The 26,253-nt window shown below is 38.7% G+C and overlaps 1 protein-coding gene across 2 annotated transcripts in view; it reads left to right on the top strand.

Annotated features, from left to right (window-relative positions):
- sntb1 (syntrophin beta 1) overlaps window positions 1-17,254 on the top strand; it is a 51,382-nt gene extending 34,128 nt beyond the window's left edge. Inside the window, exons 7-8 of one of the 2 annotated variants that reach the window (XM_023964055.1) lie at window positions 10,121-10,350; window positions 14,447-17,254. In XM_023964055.1, coding sequence (XP_023819823.1) covers window positions 10,121-10,350; window positions 14,447-14,536 — 320 coding nt within the window. In that variant the 3' untranslated portion in view covers window positions 14,537-17,254. Of the gene's footprint in view, window positions 1-10,120; window positions 10,351-14,443 lie in introns of both variants that reach the window. The other variant, XM_023964054.1, reaches the window with a different exon arrangement.
- Window positions 17,255-26,253: the final 8,999 nt, after the last annotated feature.

Raw genomic sequence — 26,253 nt, 5'->3', positions numbered from 1 at the left:
CCATATGGAAGACGTGGGCGCAAAGGCTTGCTATTCTTAGAGGAAAACTTTTTGTGTGTGCTGTTTGGCACTGAGAATTGGTCGTTTTGGGAATTCCAGCGTAATACCTCCCCTTCTTCCCCCCTTTTTTTTTTTCCGTATCCAGGGAACCACTTCTCTCCTCAGGGTCTCTCTCCTCTTTCTTTGTGCCAAGTTAAGTTTCACCTTAGCTTCTTCTCATGTTCTTTATAAAACAGCTGGTCTTCATTGCTAAATTTATCTTCAGCACTATTTCCTTGTTGCAAGTGTTGTGTAGAAATCTTGATTATTATTGTAGCCTCTTTAAATGCATCTCCATCAACTGATCTAGTTGTCTTACTTCTATGAAACATGCTATTTATCTCTGAGTCACGATGGTGGAATTTTTGGCTAAAGATATCCTGAATCTATCTTATGTCAGTGTATCGGATTGTCAACCACAAATATGGATTGAATCAAATCGTTGTTGAAATGAATCGTCACACCCCTAAAATTTTATTTTTTTTTAAATTATACTCAGTAGGAACTAACAGGTCTATATTTTCCCTCCTCTTTGGTTCTAGTCTAAATCTCTGTTTTGTATAGTGTAAATCACATTAACAAATCACTCGACACAAAAGCATTTTAAATATCACAACCACAATGAAAGAAGTAAAACAAATATATGAAAAACTGCATTACATTTTAGAAAACAAAACTAAATTACAGACACCAAAATTGCTGTTTTTTGTATCTTAAAATAAGCATTAGTGTGAATTCTCACCATTAACGTCTAAGATCTATTTTAGATGTATTTGCTTGAATCCATGTTACTCAAACGTCTCATTATAATTGATGAATTGACAGCTGCTTAACTGCATTTGAGGGTTTTTTGTGTTTCCCAGTAGGAAGGTAAAGCAGCTTAATGACTTGAACCAATTATTTCAGTGGATGTAAAAAATTAATTAATTTACCCGCAGTGGCCAACTGTCACCGAAAAATATACCAAATTTCTCTCACTTTTAATGACTTATAAATTTGATAGAATTGGCAGTGGGGATAGAACTTTTGTCCCATAATAACCTTTTAATTTGTTGACGAATTGCTATGGTAACTGCAGTGTCGTCTTACACTGTTTTATTTATTAACTGTATTATTACTTTGCCCTTTTTTTCGTGTGTCACTCCACTGGCTGCCGCACTGAAAGAAGGGTCTTTATTGCTGCCTGAAATGCCCCGTCTCTGTGAGCGCACATTCTGACGGGAACCCTGTTTTACCCACTAAACACACTTTTTCTAAAAGAGTTCTATTGCAGTCCTGAACACGGCAACACAACACGGACCATTTGATTCAATTACAGCCCAATTATCAAGACACTGGTCCCAATATATTGTTTATGTTAAAAATGATAAAACATGGAAGGCATTCAAGTTTATTCAATCATAATGTTGATTTTTTTTTCAGGTTTAAAGAATACAATTTTGTACTTTTTATTGTATGTGTGCACTCTACTTGTATTTTTTTCTCATTGGAACTCACTTTTAGCAGAAAAATAACCTGAAATGAGGAAAGCTTAGTTTAATAAAAGTAGGCACAAAGTCCAGTTATAAATTAACAAGATTTGATCACATATAAGGCTTAAAGTTCACTGCAGTTGTACAGTGTCATTAAAAAAAAATAATCAAAAAGCCTTAAAGGGTTATCAACCAAAAAAGATTTGTTAGTTTTTTAATTTTCAGTGATTGAGTCCATTGAATTGTCAGATCCATTGAAGATTTTAGGTGACTGCTGTGAATGTCTGGAGCACGACAGTGGAAGTGGTTAGGTTGACATCTGGAGGTATTCTTGGGCAAACATATTTTCTTTTTCAGGAAGTGTTAAATTAATGTTCTTCGTGGGATTTCTTTTTATCAGTGGGCTCTGAAGCTCTCCCTATTACTCCTAATCTCAGATTTCGCTGTTTACTCTGCCTCTTGATGTGGGAGGTATTTTTTTTTTCAAGCCGTTTGCCAGGAACTCAGCAAATGTTGGCCCTACAGGAAGCTTCCTGTGATGTGCAAAAATAGTAAAAGTGGTAACAGGTTGTCCCAACCAATCAAAATTCACTGTCTGGTTCCAAAAACATTTCCAGTGCTTTATTTTTTTAGACCTCACATTTTTTTAAATGTAATTTTTTTAGCAGCCATTATGTCTAGAGGTCTTGCCCAATTAAGAAAAATAGAGTAGACTGATTAAATTCAAGTCAATAAGACCCCACCACATAAATAGATTCACTTTGAAATCCTATGTAAACACATATACAGTTGAGCAAAAAGGTCATTGTCAGTCACCAATTCTCTAAGTTGCCCCACAAAAAAAAGATTAGTTTGGTCTGTAATGTTCATCAAAGATACACTTCTACTGTGGGATGTAAGAAAATAATCCAGGAAATGGCATCGTATGGAGCAGAAAATAAGGATTTAGCTCCTACAAATAAACAAGAATTCAGTCCCCCACAGATCTGTTACATTATCTTTAAGCAATTCTAATATCTTCCACTGTTTATATGTGTTAATACCTGTTTAAACTGATTGTATGAATAAAACCATCTCATTGGCTTTGTGCTAAAGTGACTCCCCTTAGACTGGAAGGTAATGAGTTAAAATCCCCAGTTGAGTCATACCAATGACTCTAAAAATGGAACCCACAGCCTCCCTGCTTAACACTAAAGGGAATGGATTGGAGCGGTAAACCCCAAATAGGTGTGTGACATCTAATGGCACTTCACCTAAAAGATACAGGTTAAACAGCCAGACTGCAACCATAACACTATGCCCAAGACGAAAGAGCTGTCTAAGAACACCAGAGACAAGATTGTAGACCTTAACAAGACTGGATGAACCAATCTACAATAAAGAGATAAACTGTTGGAACACGAATCAGAAAATGGAAGAAATACAAGATCGCTGACAACCTCCCTCCACCTGCGACTCTTTTCAAAAGCTCACTTGGTGGAACAAATGATCTTAAGAACGGTGAAGAACTGCACGGTGGAACTGATCAATGACCTGAAGAGAGCTGGACCACAGTAACCAAGATTACCGTACACTAAATTGATTAAAATCCTGTAATGCTCCAAAAGTGATCCGGAGACTATCTGGATGATCCAGAGGAGGACTGGGAGAATTTCATGTGGTCAGATAAGACTGAAATGAAACTCTTTAGTATATAGCATCTTCTCGTTATATTGTGCACATTTTTTCAGTGCAATTTTTTATGGTTTCTGACCTTAGATCATTATCAATTTATCTCCTCCTTAACATGCGTCTGGTACAGAATCCATTCAGTTGTCCAAACTTGGCAAAAATATTCCATTGTGAGCAGATCTTTATTTTTATTCTATAATTTTCTTTTAAGGTTTGAACTTTGACAGTTTAAGCAAAAGAAATTGTGGACATTTTCAGAAAGTGAATAAGGTGTGTTGTGGGCCTTAAACATCTATTGGGGCGGCCGTGACGCAGAGGTAGGGCGGTCGACCTCTGAACATAAAATTGCCGGTTTGGTTCCCGCCTTGCCAGCCCATGTCTTGAAGAATCCTTGAGTAAGACACTGAACCCAATTTGTCCTTTACTGGTTATAGGTTGGTGCCAAAGCGCTTTACAGTCACAGTTCCTTTTACCTGTTCACACACACACACGTTCACACACTGATGGCAGCTTTGCTGCCGAACACTGGCGCCAACCAATGAGGCGAAGTGGGGTTCAGTGTCTTGCTCAAGGACACTTCAAAACATGACCAAAAAATACCAGCCATGCAGTCAAAAACGTGCGCAACAGCTCGGGAATCAGCTTTGAACTTTTCAAACAGCTTCACAATAATTATTACGTTTTAATTTCACTGTGGCAAACGTTTTTTTCCCTATGGTGTGCATTAATTCAAATTGCCCGTTCTTGAAGTCTGATGTGGAAAAATAATGGACATTGTATGAAACTCTAGTTTTATTTAGAAGTGGCAGTATGTATACAGGTGGGTGGGGTGACAGTAGTAGCACTGCTTGAATGGACCTCTTCCTTATGACATCACTGAGTGTAAAAAGCTCATTGTAAGAGGAGATTGTCACTCAAACCCGTCTTTTTTATTTTCAAATCTGAGAAAAACAAACAGACATGATACCCCCACGTGCCACTGTCTTTCCCTCTGGGTGCCAACCGTGGCAGGCGTATTCCCGGTTGCCGATCTTAGCGATAATTTTGAACATAAGATGTTCAATATCGAGATGTACTGATATTCAGTAGTTTCCAACACTTTGCTGATATATTTTCATGCCACTCTGTAAAGTATGCAAGTTAAAGCACATGTAGTCAGAGGAAATAGAGGAGTTTTGGTACAACTAAAGAAAGGAAAAAAGGTTTAGTTCGAAAATAATTTTTGAAGTTGTGATTTTCTCACAGCTTAGTAATAAAGTAATATAAAGAAGCAATAACCCAAAATTTGAAGAGTTCCAAGTCTTGAATAAATTGTCCATGTATATATTTTTCTTGCTGCAGCAAAGATCAGGCAGTGTAGCACCACTTTCAAGAGTGTGCTAATGCTGACAAATTGGAGTTTAATACAAGTCCTTAACCACGGCTCTTAAATACAACTCTTACCCTTGGCTCCCTCAATTTATTTTTTTTCCTCCTAAGTTAAATTACATCATTCCTCCAAAGCTCTTTCCTAATTAAGAGGGCCTAATATGCGCTGAGAGTGTGCTGGAAAGAAGAGAACAGCGCAGAGCCTGGCAGCCATGGAAAACAAGTGTTCAGTCCAGAGCAACAATTGTTGTGCCACTCATCTTATTCAAGACCCACTCTGAGGAAAACTGTTTTCTGGTGTTTTAACTTGTTTTTGTGGCGTTTTTCTAATGAAGGAGGACACAAATTGAAAATTAAGCTTAAAATAGCATTTCTAAGCAGAAGATTGTGAGTATGTGTGCGTGAGTGCATGGGTGGGATGGACCTGGGGCTGGCTCGCTGGGACCCTCTGGGGCTTTCCCTCCCCATTACAGAGAGGGGAGGGCACTGAGAGGGTTGGGGAGGGGGGCTCAGATAACGCGGCGGGGGGGGGGGGGGGGGGGGCTTTAGTGTGTAGGGTAATGGGGGGTGGCTGTGGGTGCGTGGCGATCTCTGGGTTGCTCAGGTCGCGTGCCGGGGCTGGCTTGCAGAGACGGGGCGCCGGTCGGATGGTGGACGGCTCATGGGTTCTGGGGGCCCTGGCTTCGTCCCTGGCCCTTGTCTCGGTGTCCGGCGCCCGGTGGCCCCCATGGCTGCCACCTGGTACGGCTAAGTGCTCCTGTCCTGTGGCCTGGGGGCCGTACACCAGGTTTGCTTATGCCTCTGGGCATTGGGGGGGCCCTTAGCCTGGCTGGTTGGGTGGGCGGTCCCCCCCCCCCCCCCCCCTCCCGGGCTGCCTGGGTCCCGATGCTGGGGGTGCTCCTGGCCTGGGGGTCTCTCCTCCCCTCTCCTGGTCTGGCTGGTCTGGCTGGTCTGGCTGGGGAGGATCTGGTTCCCCTTATGCGCACACGGTTCACTTCGGCAGCATGCATGTATCTCCACCCCCACGTGCACGTGCACACTGCCACACTGCTACACTGCTCCTTATCTGCTTCATCCCTCCTCCTAACCCAGTGTATTGATGGACAGATATTTTCCGCTCATCTTTGTGTCAGATTTTCACCTTTGATGTAATATTTGTCTTACCAGCAGATTTGGTATAATTGTTACAGCTTAAATTAATAACTTATTCAAATCAGTGCTTGTATCCCCCACTTTTTCACCTTTCTTCCTTTTACTCTCTTCCACCCCCCCCCTCACATTCTTTCCTTCTCCCTCCCCACACACACTAAATGTAACAAATAAATAAATAAAAATAATTCAACAAAAAGGGGTTTGTACAAATCTACACTCTGGCTTCTAACGTTCTATAACCTCTTTTTGTGATAGTAAAACCTGCCCAACACAAAAGGCTTTCAGCTCTAATCTGTTTGCTCAGCTGTTGGACAGAACAAGTAAAAAAAAAAAAAAAATTAAATAAAATAGCATTTCTAAACATTTGTTTATAAAAATCTTGAATTAGGACCAGACGAAAAAATGCCTTTTGAAAAATCTTGTAGCCTTGAAGTAGAAGCGACAATCATCAAGCCCAAAGCTCCATGCCCCCTACTCTATTCTGATGCATTCAGATGTGGAAAATTAGATCCATGTACGTCTTCGTTTGCTCTCCATTTTTGTCGCACTGGTGATATTAGGTTGGGTTTTATGAGGGGCTGTAAGCTAGCGGGAGACCACGTAAACAAATGGATGATGGGTAGTGAGGGGATGGGCCTACGCCATGCCAATAGTCCCGCCCACAACTCAGAGGGCAATTTCTCATGAACTACTGTCGCAGAACTGGAACTCTGTCCCAGAAAACGATACAGTTTTGATTTTTATTACTTTGGCTAAAAACAGCATAATCATAATTAAAAGACCATGGGAATGCTTTTAAAAATAGATCAAAAGATGATCAGAGTGGATGATCGAAGTTATATCTTCACAATAATAACAAAAGTACTAGAAAGGGACCACAGCACAATAAATAAAACAACTTCAGAAACGTTTTTAAAGAAATCTAGGTTGTGTTGTTAATGTCTTTTAATAAAAGAATCTCATCTTACTCGCTTAGCAATGTCCCGTGTGTTGGTGCAGATAATTATCTCCAATACCACCATATCTTTGTCTAGCTTGACAAAGGTAAAGTAATTTTATAAGATTTATTCTAGATTATCAGAGCCTTCTTGCATTGCTCTAAGATGTAGTTACCCTGTTACCATAAATGTCACATCCCAGGACTTAAAATAGCTACAAGTTTATCTCAAAACCATCCCCTAAAATAGAGTGAAACTTTACAGGCCTCAATAGTGAAATGGAACCAGCTCCAAAACCTGACCATATTTGGGGATGTGTTGCTGAGGTTTATCTTTAAATTGTTTATATGGAGCTTCATTTGAAAGCTCAACATTGGATTCTTAGAATACAGTATGTTATTTGATTGATTAATCTAGTGTTTTCTTAAGGAAAAATGGGTCCCCGGTTTTACTAAGTGACACAGGTAATTGTACTGCTGATTGGCATGAATAGTACTGGGCCGTCAGGAAACACAGAAGTAACAGTGGTTGTTCTGTATCCCATGGGAAGCACTAATGATGCACAGTGGAACAACAGCATGCCAAAAGATAAAGGGCAATGTGAAAAAAAAAAGGAAACTTTTAGTTGTCTGAAGAATGGGAAAACAACTGAACTCTTAATACAGCACTGTAAAGCTAGTTTAACAACTGCCCTATTTTTCCACTCCTGGTAAGCATGCAATTAGCTTATATTTTAACAATCCTTGGTCCTACAAGTGGGAAGTAGCTTTGTCAGTTGAGGTGGTCTAAAACTTTTGGAGTTACTGGAGAATTTTTGAGACTGATGTTTGTTGTTTTCGTTCTTCTGATGTTGGAGCAATTATGTGACTTTGCCCCTCCCGCAAAGCGCTGACTGAAGCTGAAACATAGTATTTAAAGTCAATCTTGGATCTGCAGGTAGAGGACAGAGGGGTTCACTGTTTGGAAAACTGGTGGCTTTTTTCAACCGTATTTTTCAGACTATAAGTAACTCCAGAATTGACGCAGCAGCCAAAAAATGCACAATAAAGGGGAAAAAAGTCATCTATAGGTCGCACCTTTGGGAGAAATTGATTTGGCAAAATACAGGAACAAGAAGTGACATTTCAACTTGTAAGGCAAATCGTAAGAACAGAATATACAACAACAATAGACTGAATATCTGCAGGCTTCACTACCGAAACACATGGATGCTTATTTAGCTCATGACACATTGGAGGAACCTAGTATATGAGCACAACATATGAACAATTATTTAGATAAACCATACCATAAAGAACATGCTAATAAGTCAACTAACCGATTTGTATCACTTCAAATCACTAGATGTGTTGAAACTGTCCCAAAAAAAAATGCAACTTATTCTCGGACAAATACTGTTAAGACTGATACTACTGTGCTGTATATGGAAGCGATTCTGTAGCATAATTAAAAATAAAAGTCAAAACCAGAAATGCTTTTTCATTTTCAAAATGAAGCTGCATTTTTTGACTCAAAATTAAAATGAAAAAGCAATCCACCAAAATGCTTTTTCATTTCCTTCCTCAACATCGCTTATTCTGTCACTTAATTAAAATGAAAATGAAAATGGTATTTGGCATTTAATTTTTAAAAAGTTCTCTGATAAATGTGTAGCAAAATTCATTTAGAAATGTCTAATTTGACTAATAAAATGGATTAACAGAAATGCTTTTTAATTTTCAAAATGAACCTGCATCAAATGACTCAATATTAAAATGAAAAAGCATTCCTTCAAAAATGCTTTTTCATTTTATACTTCAACACAGCTTATTCTGTCACGTAATTAAAAAGAAAATGAAAATGGTATTTGACATTTTTTTTGACTTTTTGATTTGATTTGATTTGAAATGCAATCAAATAGGAATTACACAAAAACAATACAATCATCAGTTCATACATTCATACAATAACAAATCAAATTTAGATCTAATCATTTTCAAAAAGTTCTCTGGTAAATGTGTATCAAAATTCATTTAATTAATTTTAATGATCAAATTAGACATTTTTAAATGAATTTTGCTACACATTTATCAGAGAACTTTTTGAAAATGAAATGTCATTTCCATTCCATTTTCATTTCATTTTAATTAAGTGACAGAATAAGCGGTGTTGAGAAGGGAAAGTCAAAACGGGAAGTCAAAAAATGCAGCTTCATTATGAAAATGAAAAAACATTTCTGGTTTTGACTTTTATTTTTAATTATGCTACAGAATCGCTTCCATAGCTGTACCTCAGTTTTTAATGAGTTTTGATTAATTACCCCCCAAAAAAATCTAACTACTATATTTGTTATGTTGAGGATCAAACAACACTCAAATTCATCCAGTGAGCAGGCCTTTAATGATTCAGTTTTCAGCAGAACAGTTAGCTTTTCCATACAAAAAATACTTAAGGCATTAATATATCGCATCAAGACATCAGGACCCTGTAAAGTCAGAAAATTTATTTTAAATTGGTTGTAGAACTAAGAACATCGCTGACAGAAGAGATTTTTGACACTATCAGTCAATTTTCTATGCCATCTTCAGTAGATATAGGTCTCAACTACAAACCTATAACGAAAAAAAAACTCCCGCTCAATCGCAAATTCTGATTTCTTTTGTTTACAGAAACAGGACTTTGCCACTTGCAGCAGTTCTGTTTAACACAAATCATCTTTGTGAACTTGTTGGGTCAAATGTAAAGCAATCTGTTCAACAACTCAGCCGAACCTGGGTCATGAAGCAGATCAAGGTTGCTCAACATGCGAGGAAACTTTAGGCAGAAAACAAAACAAATCAAATTGAAGCTGATGTAGTAAATAAAGTCTTATGCTTGGGGAGTTTGTGTCCGTCAGGGCGGGTGAGGATATCGTGCTGTGAAATCTATGATAAATAGGAGTAAATCTCATGAAGTCCCACTGTGTGGGGATGAGACTAAGCTGATAGAAGTGATACTTAAACTGACAGTGTTGATAAAGATACTAGGTCGCACTCAGCTTGCTGCCTGACAACTGCTGTGAACAGAGGAGAAAGAAAGAAATGACGCAAAATGTTGTGAATTTAAAAAAAATTGCATTTTGCTTTGACTGTCTTTGCCACAAGAAGTTGTGTTTACTGAAGTGTTGCAACCTGTGATGTGTTGCTTTAGCAGAAGGAGTCTGGACGCATGACTTGGAGCAATGATGATGTATGATAGGGCGCCTTTCTTGTCTTAAAGCTTCTGGTGCTCTAGTTTGGAAGCAGCCAACAGCTCAGATCTTTTTGCGACACAAGTTTTTCTGTGTACACTCAATTATCCAAAACAGAATTAGAAGTTTGTCTTTTTTATGTATTTTTTTTTTATCATGTCAGACTTTTCTTTTAAAAAGTATTTTTCCTTTGTTATGAGCAAGATCAAAACAGTTTTTGAAAAGTTATTCTTTGTAAAAGTTGCTAAAAGTTGTTTTTGTTTATTTTCCAGGTTGCCTGTATCAAGGTCAAGAGTGCCGTCTTGTGATTCACTATGAGAAGGGTTTCTCAGTGCTTGCCGACCCAAAAGCAGTAGATGGGGAGGACAGTCCGAGGAAAGCCCTTAACGCTTCTGTCAACCCTCAAGTTCTTCTTTCTTATTCCTTTGAAAAACTCAAGATGTCCTCGGACGATGGAATTCGGATACTTTTTCTGGATTTTGGAGGAAAGGAGGGGGAGATTGTAAGTATGAACTAGCTGCTCTTGATCCACAAAAACAATGAAAGAAATATGGTAAATCCCTTCTTAAAGAAACAATTTAGCATACCATTTTACATCAGATCCAAGCGCACAAACTTCCTGAACTTCAGATGTTTTAATGTTTCTTTGGTCCCACTCCAATTATCTTCTGATCTATTATAAATACCCAGTTGTCTTTTAATTATAATTTAGCTGTTTTTATGCAACATTTGAAAAATAAAACTGTTGTTTTCTAGGACAGTTTCTGCAGAGCAACAGTAGTTGATTAGAAATTCACGTCTGAGTTGAGACAGGAACTGCTGGCATAGAGCAACCCTGCCGCCCTACCCGTTATTGAGAGCTCTTTGTTTACATTCTCTCCAGCTAGCTTACAGCCCCTCACACCCCAACCAGTGCAACAAAAATGGCGAGCAATAGAGATGTTGGCAAATCTAGTCATCTACACGTGGATCTATCAGAATAGAGCAATGGCCCGTCCAGCTTATTTCCTACGTCATAAATAGGATCTTTTTCAAACTGCATCATTTGTCTGCTTCTGATTGCCAAAGATTTTCATTTAAAAAAAGCAATTTAATCATAATTTAATTTTAAATGTATTCCATAATCAGAAAATGGCACAAAAACATGTTAAAAACACCAAAAACACAATTTCCATCAGAGTGGCTCTTAAAGAAGAATGCCACTATTATGATCATCCTTCCTATATGATTAATGTCAATCAATTTACGTCAGTGACGGGCCATAACCAATAGACAAAGACAGGTACGTATGAAAATGTCAACTGTTTAATAAAAATACTATCAATAAGTATTCAAAAGATTCAAAACTGCATCATGACGTTTAAATTTAACTGAAAGCCTCTCGAGTTTCTAAATGAAACAAAACATTAATAGTTATGAAGGACAAAAAAAGAGGGAGGAATCAAAATCCTTCAGAATCTTCGTTAAATGATCTTTTAACTTAAATGCAGTTTATTAAAGGCTGGCATGAAAATATGTAAATATATAATCAATTAACGTGATAAATGTACAGTTGATAAAGAGGTAAAGAAGTAAAGACTTTAATTGAATGATAAAAGGTTTTATCATTTGTGTCGCCCTAAGGACGTCACAAAAAATAGATGCCCATTAATGAAAGTGATTTAATGAATCATTGTGCAGCATGCACAAGTCCAATTTATCTTCCCAGATAAAAAAAAAGCGACAGTTAACAATTTACGACAAGCTTTATTCATTTATATGTTTAGTCCTTGAACAAACATTTCTGGCATAGGGTGGGCGTGGTTCAGAGGTATTTATTTTTCAAAAGATCGCAGGTTCAGTTCCCACTCTGCCCACCTATGTGTTGAAGTGTCCTTGGGGCAAGACACTGAGCCCCACGTTGCTCCTGGTGGTCATAGCTTGGCGCCAGTGCCCGGCAGTGGAGCTGCCATCAGTGTGTGAATGTGTGTGCCTGGATGAATGGGGTCTGTGACTGTAAGGCACATTGGGATTTCCATGAAGGTAGTAGAGCGCTATTTAAGTAACGCCATTTACAAAAATAAGTGAATGACATAGCACAGATCTGCAGACTGACATTTCTCCAGTTTGTTATGACTGAAGTGATTTTCATCAACTGACAGAACAGACAACAGGCCTGCACTGTAGTCACACCTTGTCTGACTTGCTTAGATCCTTTACAGCATTATTATCAATGCAGTTAAAGCTTCAATGAATAATTTGCACACATTGCTGCTTATCATAGTACAATTGAATATGTACCTACTTTAGTAAGTGTAACCATGAAGGATTTCCACATTTCATGAAGGCTGGAGCATCTATTTTTCAAAAAGTTCGGGCATTTAAGCTCGCTGACTAAAGGTCCAGCTGGTCCGTGTTTTAGGCAGCAATCTCAAAGTAATCTGCACCTCAGTTTTTCTTTTTTTGTTCTTTTTTCCAAGAGACTGACATAAAATTGAAGATTAGCTCCACGCGAGAGCATTTTACTGTTGTTCCATTCAGTGTGACTCCGGTTTAAACCCCTGAAGCTAAATTTGTACATTAGATTTAGATTGTATAAGAATGTATCAGTAAGGGCATCCCATTGTCCCACTTTATCTACAACTTTATGACAGCAACACTCCTGTTTGCACGCTCCACTGATCCTGAAGGTAAACACCAGAAGTGTTTTGCAGCTTTGATTTAAAATCTTATCTTGGCTGCTCGAACAGAACACGTTACAGTGTCTATCATATCTCTGCATTCCAGCACAGTTAGAGCCGAGGCTACACAAACAGTCCCCAGGCATGTGTGGATGCTGCTGGGGACTCATTAATGAAAGCTCTTAAGTCAGCTGGGCTCTTTTTTTCCCGTCACACTTTTGATGTGACTGTAACGTTATATTGGCAGGATAGGTCTACTTACAGGGATGTCCATGCCCAATCCACCAAGGAGGAATTGAATCGGTTAGTTCAAAAGAGGCCCAAGTCCAAGAGGTTTGTTTTTCCAGAAAATGATTTTAATTGGATAGCTTAAAGGGAGGCTACACCAAATGATTAATACTTTACCCAGATTTAGCACCAGTTCATAGCTTAAAAATGCTATAATATGAAGCACTTCACTTTTATCATTTCAGAGGACTAGCAAACTAAAGTCTCTGGACTTGGGCCCTTCTTGAAATAAACAGGGGTGCTGCCATATTGGATAACTAGTGCTGCCATCTATGGGATAACGCTAAACCCATGCAAGAGAGGCCCAAGTCCATGAATTTAGCACTTAATGCATTTTAAATGTCAAGCATAGTCAATACATTACAACAGCCTTGGGACTTTTTTGCACACAATCAGATAGCTTTTATCTTGAAGACCATAGAACATATAATATCTTCATTTTGAAAAATTGTGGACTTGGGCCCCTTTTGAACTAACCAATTCAATTTGAATTGTCAGGGCTGGTGATCGAGTCTGCTGCAGTCGGACTCTCTTGTAAACATTTGCTGGCCACCAACTTTGAACAGCTGAACATTGGTTTGCCTGTGAATTCACGTGCTGAACATCTCTTGGCTTTTGGAACAGGATGTGAGTCATACTGGTCCTGTTAAGCTCTGTTTACTCAGGTTTTAAACTGGGCTGACTCCACAGCGATGCAGTGTTTGTTCAAAGCTCCACCTAATCCTAAGTGCTGACTGTTGACTAAGCTTTAGGCGTGTTTTATACTTTCCTAGTTAGACATTTTACCCCTGATTTAAAAATTAACTTGTTCCACTTTCAGCTTGATGAAAGCCATTGTCAGTAAGTTGTCCAGTGAAGATGGGAACAACACAGTAAACCTTTTAGAAAAGGATTTACACATATGTTTTGTTTACACACACATGGAAAGGTTGGTTCATCAGGAAAGAACTGGTTTGTTTAAACAGGAGTAAATTAATGGGAACATTAATAAAACAGGATGTTCTTAAAACATGAACTATTTTTGACCAAATGATCCCTAACTTAAACAACAATAGGCTTGGAGTAAAAAAAAAAAAAATTGTAAGAAATACCAGTATTCAGTGTCCACCCTGTGACTGGAAGGTTTTGAGTTCAAATCCAGGCCGGATCAAACCAAAGACTCTGAAAATGAGACCCAATGTCTCCCTGTTGGCACTCAGCATTATGGGTCTGGATTGTGGCATTAAATCCACGCCGCACTGTGTCTGCAGCTCACCGCTCCCCCAGGTGACATCTGGATTACGTCAAGAAATGTTTCGACGTTGGTTTTATTGCTGGTTAATTTGCAAACTTTGGCACCTCACTTTTTAAAGATTTTACCAGCAATTGGGGTTAACAATTTAGTTTTTCCTGTCATTTTCCTAAATTTGAAATATTTTAATGTGAAATAATAATAAGAGTTCTGTTTTTTCGTGTGTTTTATGGACTTAACCTTTTTCTAGGGTGTCTTTTATATCTTTTCTTGAGCTGTCTCTTCACAATAAACATCTGTCTTTAAAGTTTGTCATTTCTTCTGCTATTGAGGACGTTTTTTATTTTAATTTTACTCTGCCTGCCTGTGTCATATTTTAGTCCACGTTCTAATACCCATGTTGTCATTCCTTCCAGCAGCTGGACCTGCACTCGTGTCCAAAGCCGATCGTCTTCATCCTTCACTCCTTCCTCTCTGCCAAGATCTCCCGTCTGGGTTTAGTGGCCTGAATGCCTCACTAAAGACTTTTCACCCCATTCATCACCTCCAGAAAGCTGCCTCTTCATCTTTCTGAAGCCTGCATGTAGTACACAACTTCAGACTCCCTCAGCTGGAAACCCAAAATTATTGAATGTAGCCTCTCTTTGGGATTTCAGCTTTGCTGGGTGGAGAACTGAAAGAGCTCTCACACTGGGACTGGACAGACTTTTGAGGAGGGTTTTCTAGCTAAATGACTTCTTTAAAGGCTGCTGGATTTTATACATCCAGCAAAGAACCACAGTGGGATGCATGGACTGGTCTGGATCCAGAGTAATGATGTATTAGCTGAGCACATACATCATTGACGGGGCAGATTGGGCATTGCTGTCACGCCCAGCGTGGGCAGGACTGGCCACATGTAGCAGGTTTGCAGATGGATTCACATTTAATTCAATCAAAATGTAATTGCAGCCTGCCCACCATTTACCAAATTGTCTAATTTATTTGCCATTAGCTCTGAGAGAACGTTGTTAATTTCACTTGTCATTTCTTTTCTTCAAGCACTTGACACACTGTGGAAAAATGGTGTGTTTGTCTTTATTAGAGGCTCTGAGAGGCCTTGTGAACAGTGTCAGCATTTATCATTCCAACATGGGGAGAGCTGCATTTTCCAGCAGTGTGCAACTCTTTTAACAGGTTGCACATTATGACTCAAGTCTTTCAACTTTGAGTTGACAAGGAAGGATTTGACAGCTGTGCGGTTTGACACATGTCCTTGAATGAAATATACCCGAGGTGTTCAGAATAATCAAAAGTAATCTAATATGCATATAAAAAGTGGTTCTACCAAAAAAGGTAAAAGGTTTAGCGAGCACCTTTCTTCTCCAGAACACTGTTCTGCTGAAGGAGCTGTTACTTTAGTGTCATGACATGACTCCTCCGGACTTGCAGCTTAAACTGAATGCCTTTTGTACATCAGTTAATTAAAAATAGAAGATTAAAGACTGGATGGTAAATCCCTCTGTGTTTCTTCACCCAGAAACTAAACAAACTATGCAGACTAGTAGGGTAGCAACATGTCAATCAAATTTGAAATGTTTTGTTTTATTGTAAATGAAATGAAAGACTGAAAAGATCATCCGATCATCTTTCCATCTATTGTAAAAGCGTTCCCAGTGGCATATTAATTACGATTATAGAGTTCTTAGCCAAAATAAAAAAAAAACTGTGACGTTTTCTAGGACATAGTTTCTGCAGAGCGGCAGTAGTTCATCAGAAATTTGCCTCCGAGTTGTTCAGTGCAGCCCTCTGGTTACATTCTTTCCTGCTAGTTTACAGCCCCTTACACCTCCAACCTAACATTATCACTTCAATAAAAATGGCAGCAATATCGGAGCTGTCCAACCGGACAGTTTTGAGCTCAGATGAGAAAAATAAAGATGTTGACGTCTAGAAGTGGAAGCATTGTGGCCCACCCAGCATATATTTACCGCAGAAATATAATATTTTCCAAACAGCATTTTTTTTCGCCTGCTTCTGATTCACAACGATTTAGATTATTTTAAGATTAATTTTCTTTCATCCACAAGAACATGTTAAAAACACCACAAACACCGATTTCATCAGAGTAGGTCTTAACAAACAATTTAAGTTTCAAGTATAAAGTCTTAAAACCACTGTAGTTTCATTTCAAACATCATTAAGGTCATTGTAATTGATAATATTCATCTTCAGCAATTACAGCTGAATTTGCTTTTATATATCAAATCAAATCAACCTTTATTTATATAGCACTTTTTCAACAACATATGTCACTCAAAGTGCTGTGCACAAAAAACAATAAAATTTAAATATAAAATATAGAAATAATGATTTATAAAAGTCTACCCAATTGTAAATAGTAATAGAAGAAACGATTAGAAATTATAAAAAATTAAGTAAAGATATGCTATTTCTAACTATTTCTAGTTTTTAATCTGGTTTGAACAGACAATACCTTCTGGAGGTGTGACCCATGAAAAGGTTTAGAAAAAATGACACAAAGCTTGTAAATTTACATACGTGACGCAAATGCGGCTGTTTAGTTCTTTCTCGTTCCCTTTTCAAACTCTCAGAAAAAAGTTGGAAGCGTTTTCCCCAAAAATGCTAAAATATTCATCTGGGGGGGGGGTTGATGAATCAACATCAGTCATGATCTGCCCCATCAACAAAAAAATTCTAAGTCGTTTAGTCTATTTTTAGTGTTACAAATCAATCTAACAATTTGTTACGTTTCAGTTTGTGATTATTATTTTTTTCCGTGGAGAAAAGAAATGTAAAAATAGTTCTAACTGATGTGACCACTGAACAGATTACGTGCCTTTCGATTACTAAAATAAAGACAATAATACTACAATTTTATTTTTTTTTCAAATGAGGATGCAGAGATGATAGGAGTGATGCTGGATTATCTCACGTTACATGTGTTTCTTTTTCTCCCTTTTTCCACACACTTTATGATTGTTTGCAATGTGATCATATTCAGATGTAGAGATGTATGATTGTTGATTCTTACAGATAGTGGAGACACTGTAACACAAATCCATCACTTACTGATACTGTCATGGGAAGAGGAGCTTGTTGAAGACGCAGCTGCTTTGATTTGTCACATACTCTGATGCCTTTGGCAGCTACTTTACTGTAACTCAGAATGATAAAAGCTAGTTTTTAATTCAAACCGTGCACATAAATCGTATATTTAACAGCAACGCAATGAGTTGGGTTTTTTATTGCTTTTTGTTGCTCCTTCTTCAAGAGAATGATGTCTTTTTCTTAATCTCTTGGGGGGAAAAAAACAGAATTTTAATTTACTGGCCATTGGACACAGCTCTGCCCGATTCATCAAGCAGCTCATCAGAAAGGATTTGTGGAGCATTTGAGTTGGGAGCAGCCCGAGACGACCATAACTTTTGACATTGTTTGCTCGGCTCCAAGGTAATGAGTTGGTATCCTTCCTTTCTCCTCTACACTCGCACAACAAGAAGGATGCCTGCTTTTGTGTTAATGAGGAATCCGGTGCTCAAACCTTGAAGTAACTCTTGACATTGTTTACCGCTCGACACTGCTCCCCCAGCAGATTTTCCCTCCTCCGCGTGTTTATTCCAGTTTCTCTTGTGCTATTGAGCCGAGCCAGACACCCAGCAGGACACTGAACGTCCTGCAGATAGCAACAGTTGCATCATTTGGAAAAGGAGCTCAAGGAATTCTCACCCTGACAGCTTTCCTACCGAGATACAAAATCACAAGGCCTGAGGACGCACTCGAACAGATCTTTACTTTTTGAACAATCGCGAAATCACAGACATACACAGAATAACAGTCAGTTGTCTTATTGAGTGAGAAGTGTTGAGCAAGAATGTGAGCACTTCAAAAAAAAGCTGTATCATCAGCCAGTCATTGTGAGAGAGCATGTGTTGGTTTTTGCAGTGCTGCTCTTCAAGTAGGGAATACCTCTCTCATGCAATTATATTCCAGCAGAGTGGTTGTGTGTTCGTGCACAAGTGTGTGTGTGTGTGTGTGTGTGTGGGTGTGTGTGTGTGTGTGTGTGTGTGTGTGTGTGTGTGTGGGTGTGTGTGTGTGGGTGTGTGTGTGTGTGTGTGTGTGTGTGTGTGTGTGTGTGTGTGGGTGTGTGTGTGTGTGTGTGTGTGTGGAGGGATTTTGCAGGAGCTCAGAATGAAAAGGTTTTTCTTTTGGCTCTTTGTCCTGTTCCTGCTGCAGCAGGTCCTCACAGGTTCTTGATTGGGTTTGCATTTAAGTGCGTCTGGACTGAGTTACAACAGAACTGCTATGGAAAAAGGTTAGAGAAAAAAACAAAGGAAAGTAAAGAAGTTCAACCTTTCCAGCATCTAAAAGTCCTTTTAACATTTAGCAAAGCCATGTCTGACTGACCTGTTCGTTTACAGGAGTAAGTTGTTCATGATGGGAGATCCGCTTTAACCAAAACGCTTTTTGTAGTTTAGATGGACATGCTTTGACTGTGTGCTGGTTTGACAACATCTAAAAACTAAAACTAAAATTTCATTTTAAACTGTTTTTAAACACAGGAAGTAGAAGCTGATTTAACAAAATGCTGAAATGCTGCTGTCTCATCCTTTGGGACATGCAACACATGCTGGTAGTGGAACACTTGAATGCATTTTACTTTGGTCTGCAGCTCCATTTTTCTCTCTGCAGGAAAGCTTTTGAAGAACGTTCACACTTTCAACCTTTTTATTTGTTTTACATGCCAGACCTCCTTCAGACCGAAATAGCTGAAACTTTTTTGACTGGGAACTTTGCCTCACATCATTTTTTCCAACACTTTGTTGCTGTTTGCAGGTACTGCCAACATTTACCATCTTAGATGGACTTTCCTGTCATGTCTGCAGGTTTTCGCAGGAGGGACTACAGCATCATGGCTTATTGCATTCTGGGGAGTTTTTAGTAAATTGAAGAATATGCATCTTTGCCTTTTGTTCTTCTCTAGATCCAGAAACACAGGCTGATCAAGTAAAGGTCTAATGCAGCATTCTGGGGTAAAGAAACGCTGTTCTTACAGGTTTAAACAAAACACAGACGTTTCTGTCTTGCCTTCATTTTTCATCACACATTTAAGATTAGTAACCTAATAACTGAAGCTACAATCAAATAGTAACCATGATTATCAACTCCCTGCACTCTGTTCTGCATTCCTGTGTCCACTGACCCATTTTCTTGCTCGTTGTGAGTTCCAGTGCATCTGCCCTGAGAAGGCAAACTACAAATTAATACCGGGTTTAAAAGAAAAATCGATTTTATTGATTCAAATCAATATGTCGTACAAGTTGCAACACTGATTTATAAATCCAGAATGTGGTTTTCCTACGTCTGCAGTGTAGAACTGTTGCTTGTCTTGTTATCATTAGATCTAATAGTTATTTCGAATTATGTCTTAACCCTTGTGCTATCTTAGATGACCCCACCCTTACATTGACGTGTTCTCCCTACCATGACAAAGGTGGATAAAGGTGGAAAGATTTCATGTAATCCTTGGACACCAGTGAAGATCACAAATCACTGAAGAAAAAAGGTTCAGCGCACTGTCTAGTGGGTCTAGATGACCCAACTCCCAATGTTAAAATGCCTAGTGTAGCACAAGGGTTACAGGAAATTGTATGATTTTTTTTGTTTTTAACTTTAGAATAGGAATTATTACTGAATCAAATCCTAAACCAATTTGTTTCAGAAGATTGGCATTCATACCCAGCCCTAATGGTGATTTCCCATTCTGTATTTTGTGTGTAACATGCCTGAATGTGGCTTAATATATTGAACAGGACCAAGGAAAAAGTCTGAGCTGGACTTAAGTAAGCTCCCTGGAAGCGTTTCTGAATTTAAAAGGTCACCTGTTGTCATAATTGAGGGGGTTCTGTCAAATGGCATGTGTTAAAGCCAGCTGTGCAAAATATTTATAATATTTCAGGAATAAACCCCCCCCCCAGCATTCCTCTCTCTTCTCCCCCCCCTTTTTCTTTTCCGTCCGGTCCATCAAAAGAACTGATGCAAAGATAATGAAGATGAATAAAGTTTAGCCGAAATTACATTAGGGGTTTGTTCAAATATACATGTAGTGTGTCAAAAGATTCAGCTGCTCTCCTAATTCAGTGTCTTTGGCAGAAACATTCCTCATTCTGCCTTTATCTGCACGAATGTGTGTTTGGTCTGAATCAGCCACAAATCTCTTTATTGTTCGATGATCACGCTTAACTTTTCATAAATTGATCAAGGTTTTCAAACCTTGTCAGATGCGTTCAACTATTTCATGCTTTTCAGTAGCAGTAAGATCCTTTTTCTTTCACATATTGCTTGAAAATATTCATCTGCTCAATATTGTGGAACTACAGTCTATAACCCTTGTACTATCCTAGGCACTTTAACATTGGGAGTTGGGTCATCTAGACCCACTAGACAGTGCGCTGAACCTTTTTTCTTCAATGATTTGTGATCTTCACTGGTGTCCATGGATTACATGAAATCTTTCCATCTTTATCCACCTTTGTCATGGTAGGGAGAACACGTCAATGTAAGGGTGGGGTCATCTAAGATGGCACAATGGTTAAGCACACTGAAGAACATTTTTTTTTAATTAAATTTTAGTTAGTTTCGCGAGCTCATTTCCTGAAGGAAGACGACTCAATCTCTGAGGCTCCGCCTTTCGCTCTGTGTGGGTGCCGCCCATTTCATGACATCAACCTAGAGCCAGCCTCGGCAGAGTGTCTGGCTCTCCTGCAAAAACAAACAACATCCACACTTTTGCAATTATGGATGTGCATATTGTGCATAGAAAATAAAAGTGTTTTTCCGATCACCACTACCTCCACGGATACAGCATGTGTGTGTGTTAGCCTGGGGGCGGGGCTGGCAGCGCAGACTCTTCCTGGAAGGGCCTGTTCTCACATATCTACGTCACAATATGAGAACCCGCTCGTGTTTGTGGATTGAGAGGGGCTGGTGGTCAGAGTGCATGAATGGATCAAAACACCCCTTTGGGGTTGTTTATATGAGGAATGAACATCATAATGCACTTAAAAGTTTAAGTTGTACTAAAGTTGATTTTGCATGACATAAGCCCTTTAACCCTTGTGCTATCTTAGATGACCCCACCCTTACATAACCACCCTTAAATCCCAATTTAAACCTTTTTCATTATCAGTGGTTAGTTAAAAAAAATAAAACGCAAGTAGTAAGGCATTTGAATACAAATAAAACTATTCCTATTGAAACTGACTACAGTTTATAACTTTAATTTAGGTCATGTTCTATGCAATATTTTACTACTCTTGTTTTATTTCAAATTTCCCACATGTGGGATCAATAAAGTAATTCTGATTCTGATTATAACTTGCGAGTGGCTGAGTGTTGGACTGTCATACAGGTTACCTGGGTTTGCTTCCCAGGGTGTGCAGTGAGCTAAGAAAAAGAAAAAATACAAAAAATAATAATCCAGTGCTGTAGGGTTGCGTCAGGAAGGACTAAACCACCTGTTCAGATAAGTAAATGCTGATCTGCTGAAAAAGTGAACATTGTTTCATAACCTGTGTTGTAATTTTGTTCTTATTGTAAGAATAAATGTTTTGTTTCATCATTTTTTCCATAAGGAAAAAATATGTGTGAAAAACAGAGGTGTTCTACATGAGCGTCCTAATATTTTAGCCCAAAACGCCTATTTTTTTAAGCTCTTTGTGACAAAATGTTTACTTTGTATAATTGAAACAACAAACACATTGTTTTTGTGTAAGTAACCCTTGTGCTATCTTAGCCCTTGTGCCATCTTAGATGACCCCACCCTTGCATTGACGTGTTCTCCCTACCATGACAAAGGTGGATAAAGGTGGAAAGATTTCATGTAATCCATGGACACCAGTGAAGATCACAAATCATTGAAGAAAAATGTTCAGAGCACTGTCTAGTGGGTCTAGATGACCCAACTCCCAACGTTAAATTGCTTAGGATAGCACTAGGGTTACACACAATTTGCATAACAATTTGGAATGCATTGATGGAGTGTATTTTGTTATCAAGTGCTCACACAGGCAGTTATCACCCTAATATGATTGTGTCTAAGTTCTGTCTTTCAGTGAGAAAACATTGACGCTCAAAGTCCTGATTATACAAAATATGTTTCTGTTCTGCCTGATTGAATAACCCACTTTCATGTAATCAACCCATGCCAACAATAAAATGGACTGGGAAAACAGAGCTCCTCTGTGGGAGCTTGCACTGTGACAGACAGGCTTCTCCTTCTGCAGAAGTCTAACAAAAAGTCTCCTTTCCGGTGTGGTTCTTCTCTGTGGTAAGAAATAGTCAAAACCCTGACAAAAGTCTGAAGTTTTCTTTATTCAAATTTTGATTAACTTCTTGGATCCAACCTGCAATAGGACTGTTGAAAGTTGCGTGTTTGTGTGTGTTGCACTCTGCAGTCCTTTTTGCAAAAGATCTCTCGTCTGTAACCAAGTAACCTGCAGCAAAGTGAGCAACGTGATTCTTAGTTCCCCAATCTGCATGCATGTGCACCAGCAGTCATGTGCGTGATGTTTTTGTGTGCAAAATTCATGTTCAAGTAAACCCAAAATATATAACCAACAAGACATGTAATTTTTAAGGTCTACGAGTACAAAATATACTACTACTTCTCCTATCCCCCCATGTTGCAAATATGACTTTTAGCGAGGTTTCAGAAAAACATCCAGCTTGACTCAGCTGATTGGTTGTTGTTTTTTTGGATTGCTATTGCAACAGACACATACAGCATCTCAGCCGTGTAAACTCAGGCATGCTGTTGTCATTGCCATGTTCTTCTCCAAACAAGACTTTACTTCAAGCTCTGTTACACTCAAACACAATCTCCCATACGTTCCCTCTACAACCGTGTTCTCCCTGTCAATGTACACGGCTCCACTTGTCTCAGACTGCAAAAGGAGAGAGACCTTGCATCCGCCCCCGCAAATGAGAAACAAAGTCTGTTTGTGGGAAAGTTGTGATAAAGGAGAAGTGGGCTGATGAAGTACTGATGCGTGCAAAACAAAAGAATATTTCAAATGTTGCTGCCACAGTCCCCCACAGGGCCTCTGAGAGCCCCTCCCACACAGAAACACACTTGCTCCTGTGCTGCTGACCCACAGAGGTGAGCCTTTTTACTGGATCCCGTTAACCCTTGTGCTATCTCAGATGACCCCACCCTTGCATTGCCGTGTTATTCCTACCATGACAAAGGATAAAGATGGAAAGATTTCATGTAATCTTTGGACACCAGTGAAGAGCACTGGGTTTAGATGACCCAACTCCCAAAGTTAAAGTGCCTAGGATAGCACAAGGGTTACGACGATAATACCACTTAGGATTTTTAGCAGGAATCTGTTGGACTGTTTTTAAACAAACCATGAGCTTCACGTTTGCTCAGAAGTCAGTTTTTTCTTTTTTTTACTTTCTTGTTTATTCTTTTATCTGTGAAGTAACACTTCTGAAACAAAAAAGACACAAAGAAAAGTTAACATTTTAATTTTAGATCAAAAGATCCATTTATGTTGCCATCCTAGTTTTGCTACATTTTGACATGACTGGCTGTAATACTGTTTTTTAAATCCCAATTTAAACCTTCTTCATTATCAGTGGTTAGTTAAAAAAAATAAAACGCAAGTAGTAAGGCATTTGAATACAAATAAAACTATTCCTATTGAAACTGACTACAGTTTATAACTTTAATTTAGGTCATGTTCTATGCAATATTTTACTACTCTTGTTTTATTTCAAATTTCCCACATGTGGGATCAATAAAGTAATTCTGATTCTGATTATAACTTGCGAGTGGCTGAGTGTTGGACTGTCATACAGGTTACCTGGGTTTGCTTCCCAGGGTGTGCAGTGAGCTAAGAAAAAGAAAAAATACAAAAAATAATAATCCAGTGCTGTAGGGTTGCGTCAGGAAGGACTAAACCACCTGTTCAGATAAGTAAATGCTGATCTGCTGAAAAAGTGAACATTGTTTCATAACCTGTGTTGTAATTTTGTTCTTATTGTAAGAATAAATGTTTTGTTTCATCATTTTTTCCATAAGGAAAAAATATGTGTGAAAGACAGAGGTGTTCTACATGAGCGTCCTAATATTTTAGCCCAAAACGCCTATTTTTTTAAGCTCTTTGTGACAAAATGTTTACTTTGTATAATTGAAACAACAAACACATTGTTTTTGTGTAAGTAACCCTTGTGCTATCTTAGCCCTTGTGCCATCTTAGATGACCCCACCCTTGCATTGACGTGTTCTCCCTACCATGACAAAGGTGGATAAAGGTGGAAAGATTTCATGTAATCCCTGGAAACCAGTGAAGATCACAAATCATTGAAGAAAAAAGGTTCAGAGCACTGTCTAGTGGGTCTAGATGACCCAACTCCCAATGTTAAAGTGGCTAGGATAGAACAAGGGTTAACAAACGATTAGTTGACATTAAAAGAACAAAATAAATGAAACACATTTGTAGTTAAAAGATTATATTGTAGTACTATTGAATTAAAATATGAGAAAAATTCTTTACAAATATTTAAAGAAATAAAAGTTAAAGTCATTTCATGTGGGACTTGTCTAAATGCTTATGTGTTGTTTGTCTGAAGCCTTTGGCTCAGATTGTTGTCATGCAGGCTGGATGCAGCCATTAAGTCTGTAATCTTACATAAATACCCCAGCACACGTTTTTATATATTTCATAAAAATTTCAGTCTTTTCTTTCCAAAATAACCATCGTCACGCGCTGATGAACTGGCTCCAAATCAGCCTCCCAATCATAATTACACAAATGAGGAGCACACACACACAACACTTAGTGCACACAGCAGCTGTGAGAGCGGCTTCTCAGCTTTCACTCCAATTACGGTTTTATAAAAACACAAACCAATGCAACGTTCTTCCAGCAGCTTCTCTCATGAGATTTGTCCCCATCAGCTCCTCGCTTGTTAAATTTCTCTTAAAGATGTTCAGAATCACCAACGGATCTATAGAAGTTTGACGTCCGGCCTTTTATCCACATTCTATACTTAGTATTGTTTATACATGAGCAGTGGCAGGGTGGACGGGCCCCCAGTCTGTACAGGGTGACACACAAACAATGCAAACTTTACAGAACATAATCTACAGCACTGTGAAACATCCACTCATCCATGGAGCCCTCTACAAGCACTCAAGTCCCACAGATCATCATTTTGATCTTTTTTCAAAGTCTTCACAATTTTTAATTATAATTATTTTTTAGTCAAACTCAAAAAACTTTTTTTCAAAGTTTCTGCAGAGCAGCAGGTGTTCATTAGAAATTCCCCCCTCAGTTGTGGGAAGGGTAGTTAGCGTGGAGGAAGTCATTTCCCATCATCCCTTTGTTTACACTCTCTACCGCTAGTTTACAGCCCCTCACACCCCCTACCCAACATTACCAGTGCAACAAAAATGACGAATGATGAAATGTACAGTTTGGAGCCAGGTGCCAGCTCAGATGAGGAAAAGGAAGACGTCATTTACTCACAAAAGTCATTTGTGAAGTTTACAAGGGTTGTGGAAATGTCGGGGAGTTTTTGAGTATGTGGCGGGGGCAAAATGTTTGCTCAAAGGGGCAGTTGGAAGATTGTGACAACATTACGGTTCTTGCAGACCAGGACTGCTGTGGGACATCATTAAAAACTTCCAAAAACAGACATTTAAAGGGAAAAAGAACCTGAACAATCAAAACCAGAAAAATACAAATTGAAAGGTGACTTTTTAAACTATCCAAAAACTTTCCTCACATTTGCTTAACAAGGCAGAGTATAGAACTTGTGAAACAGAAACCCAACGATCTTTTCTACTTCACGAATTCTGTAGTTCAGCCTTTGAAAAGATTGACTCTTTTATTAACTTTGCAGGGAAGAGGTGGTTTTCTTTCCAGCCCCCCCCCAGTCAGGGGTCTGTCAATACTATTTTATCATTCAAATCAAGAAATTGGAAAGAAGAATTTTGTCAACGCATCCCACAGAGGAAAACAAAAAAAGACAAGAGAGGAAGAAAATAGAAAAGTGAATGTCAGGACTGATCAGCGGTTCGGGATTCACTGTTCAGCTCCAGGATCTTGTTTTCATTCTCAGAATAACAACTTCCATCCGCACTGGGTGGTTGGTCTGTCAGCAGTAATGATGTAACACATTTTTATACAACACACACAGAGCATGTGGAATC

Source organism: Oryzias latipes, chromosome 16 (assembly GCF_002234675.1).
Source record: "Oryzias latipes chromosome 16, ASM223467v1".
Taxonomy (NCBI): Eukaryota; Metazoa; Chordata; class Actinopteri; order Beloniformes; family Adrianichthyidae; genus Oryzias; species Oryzias latipes.
This window is presented reverse-complemented; position numbering and strand designations above follow the sequence as displayed.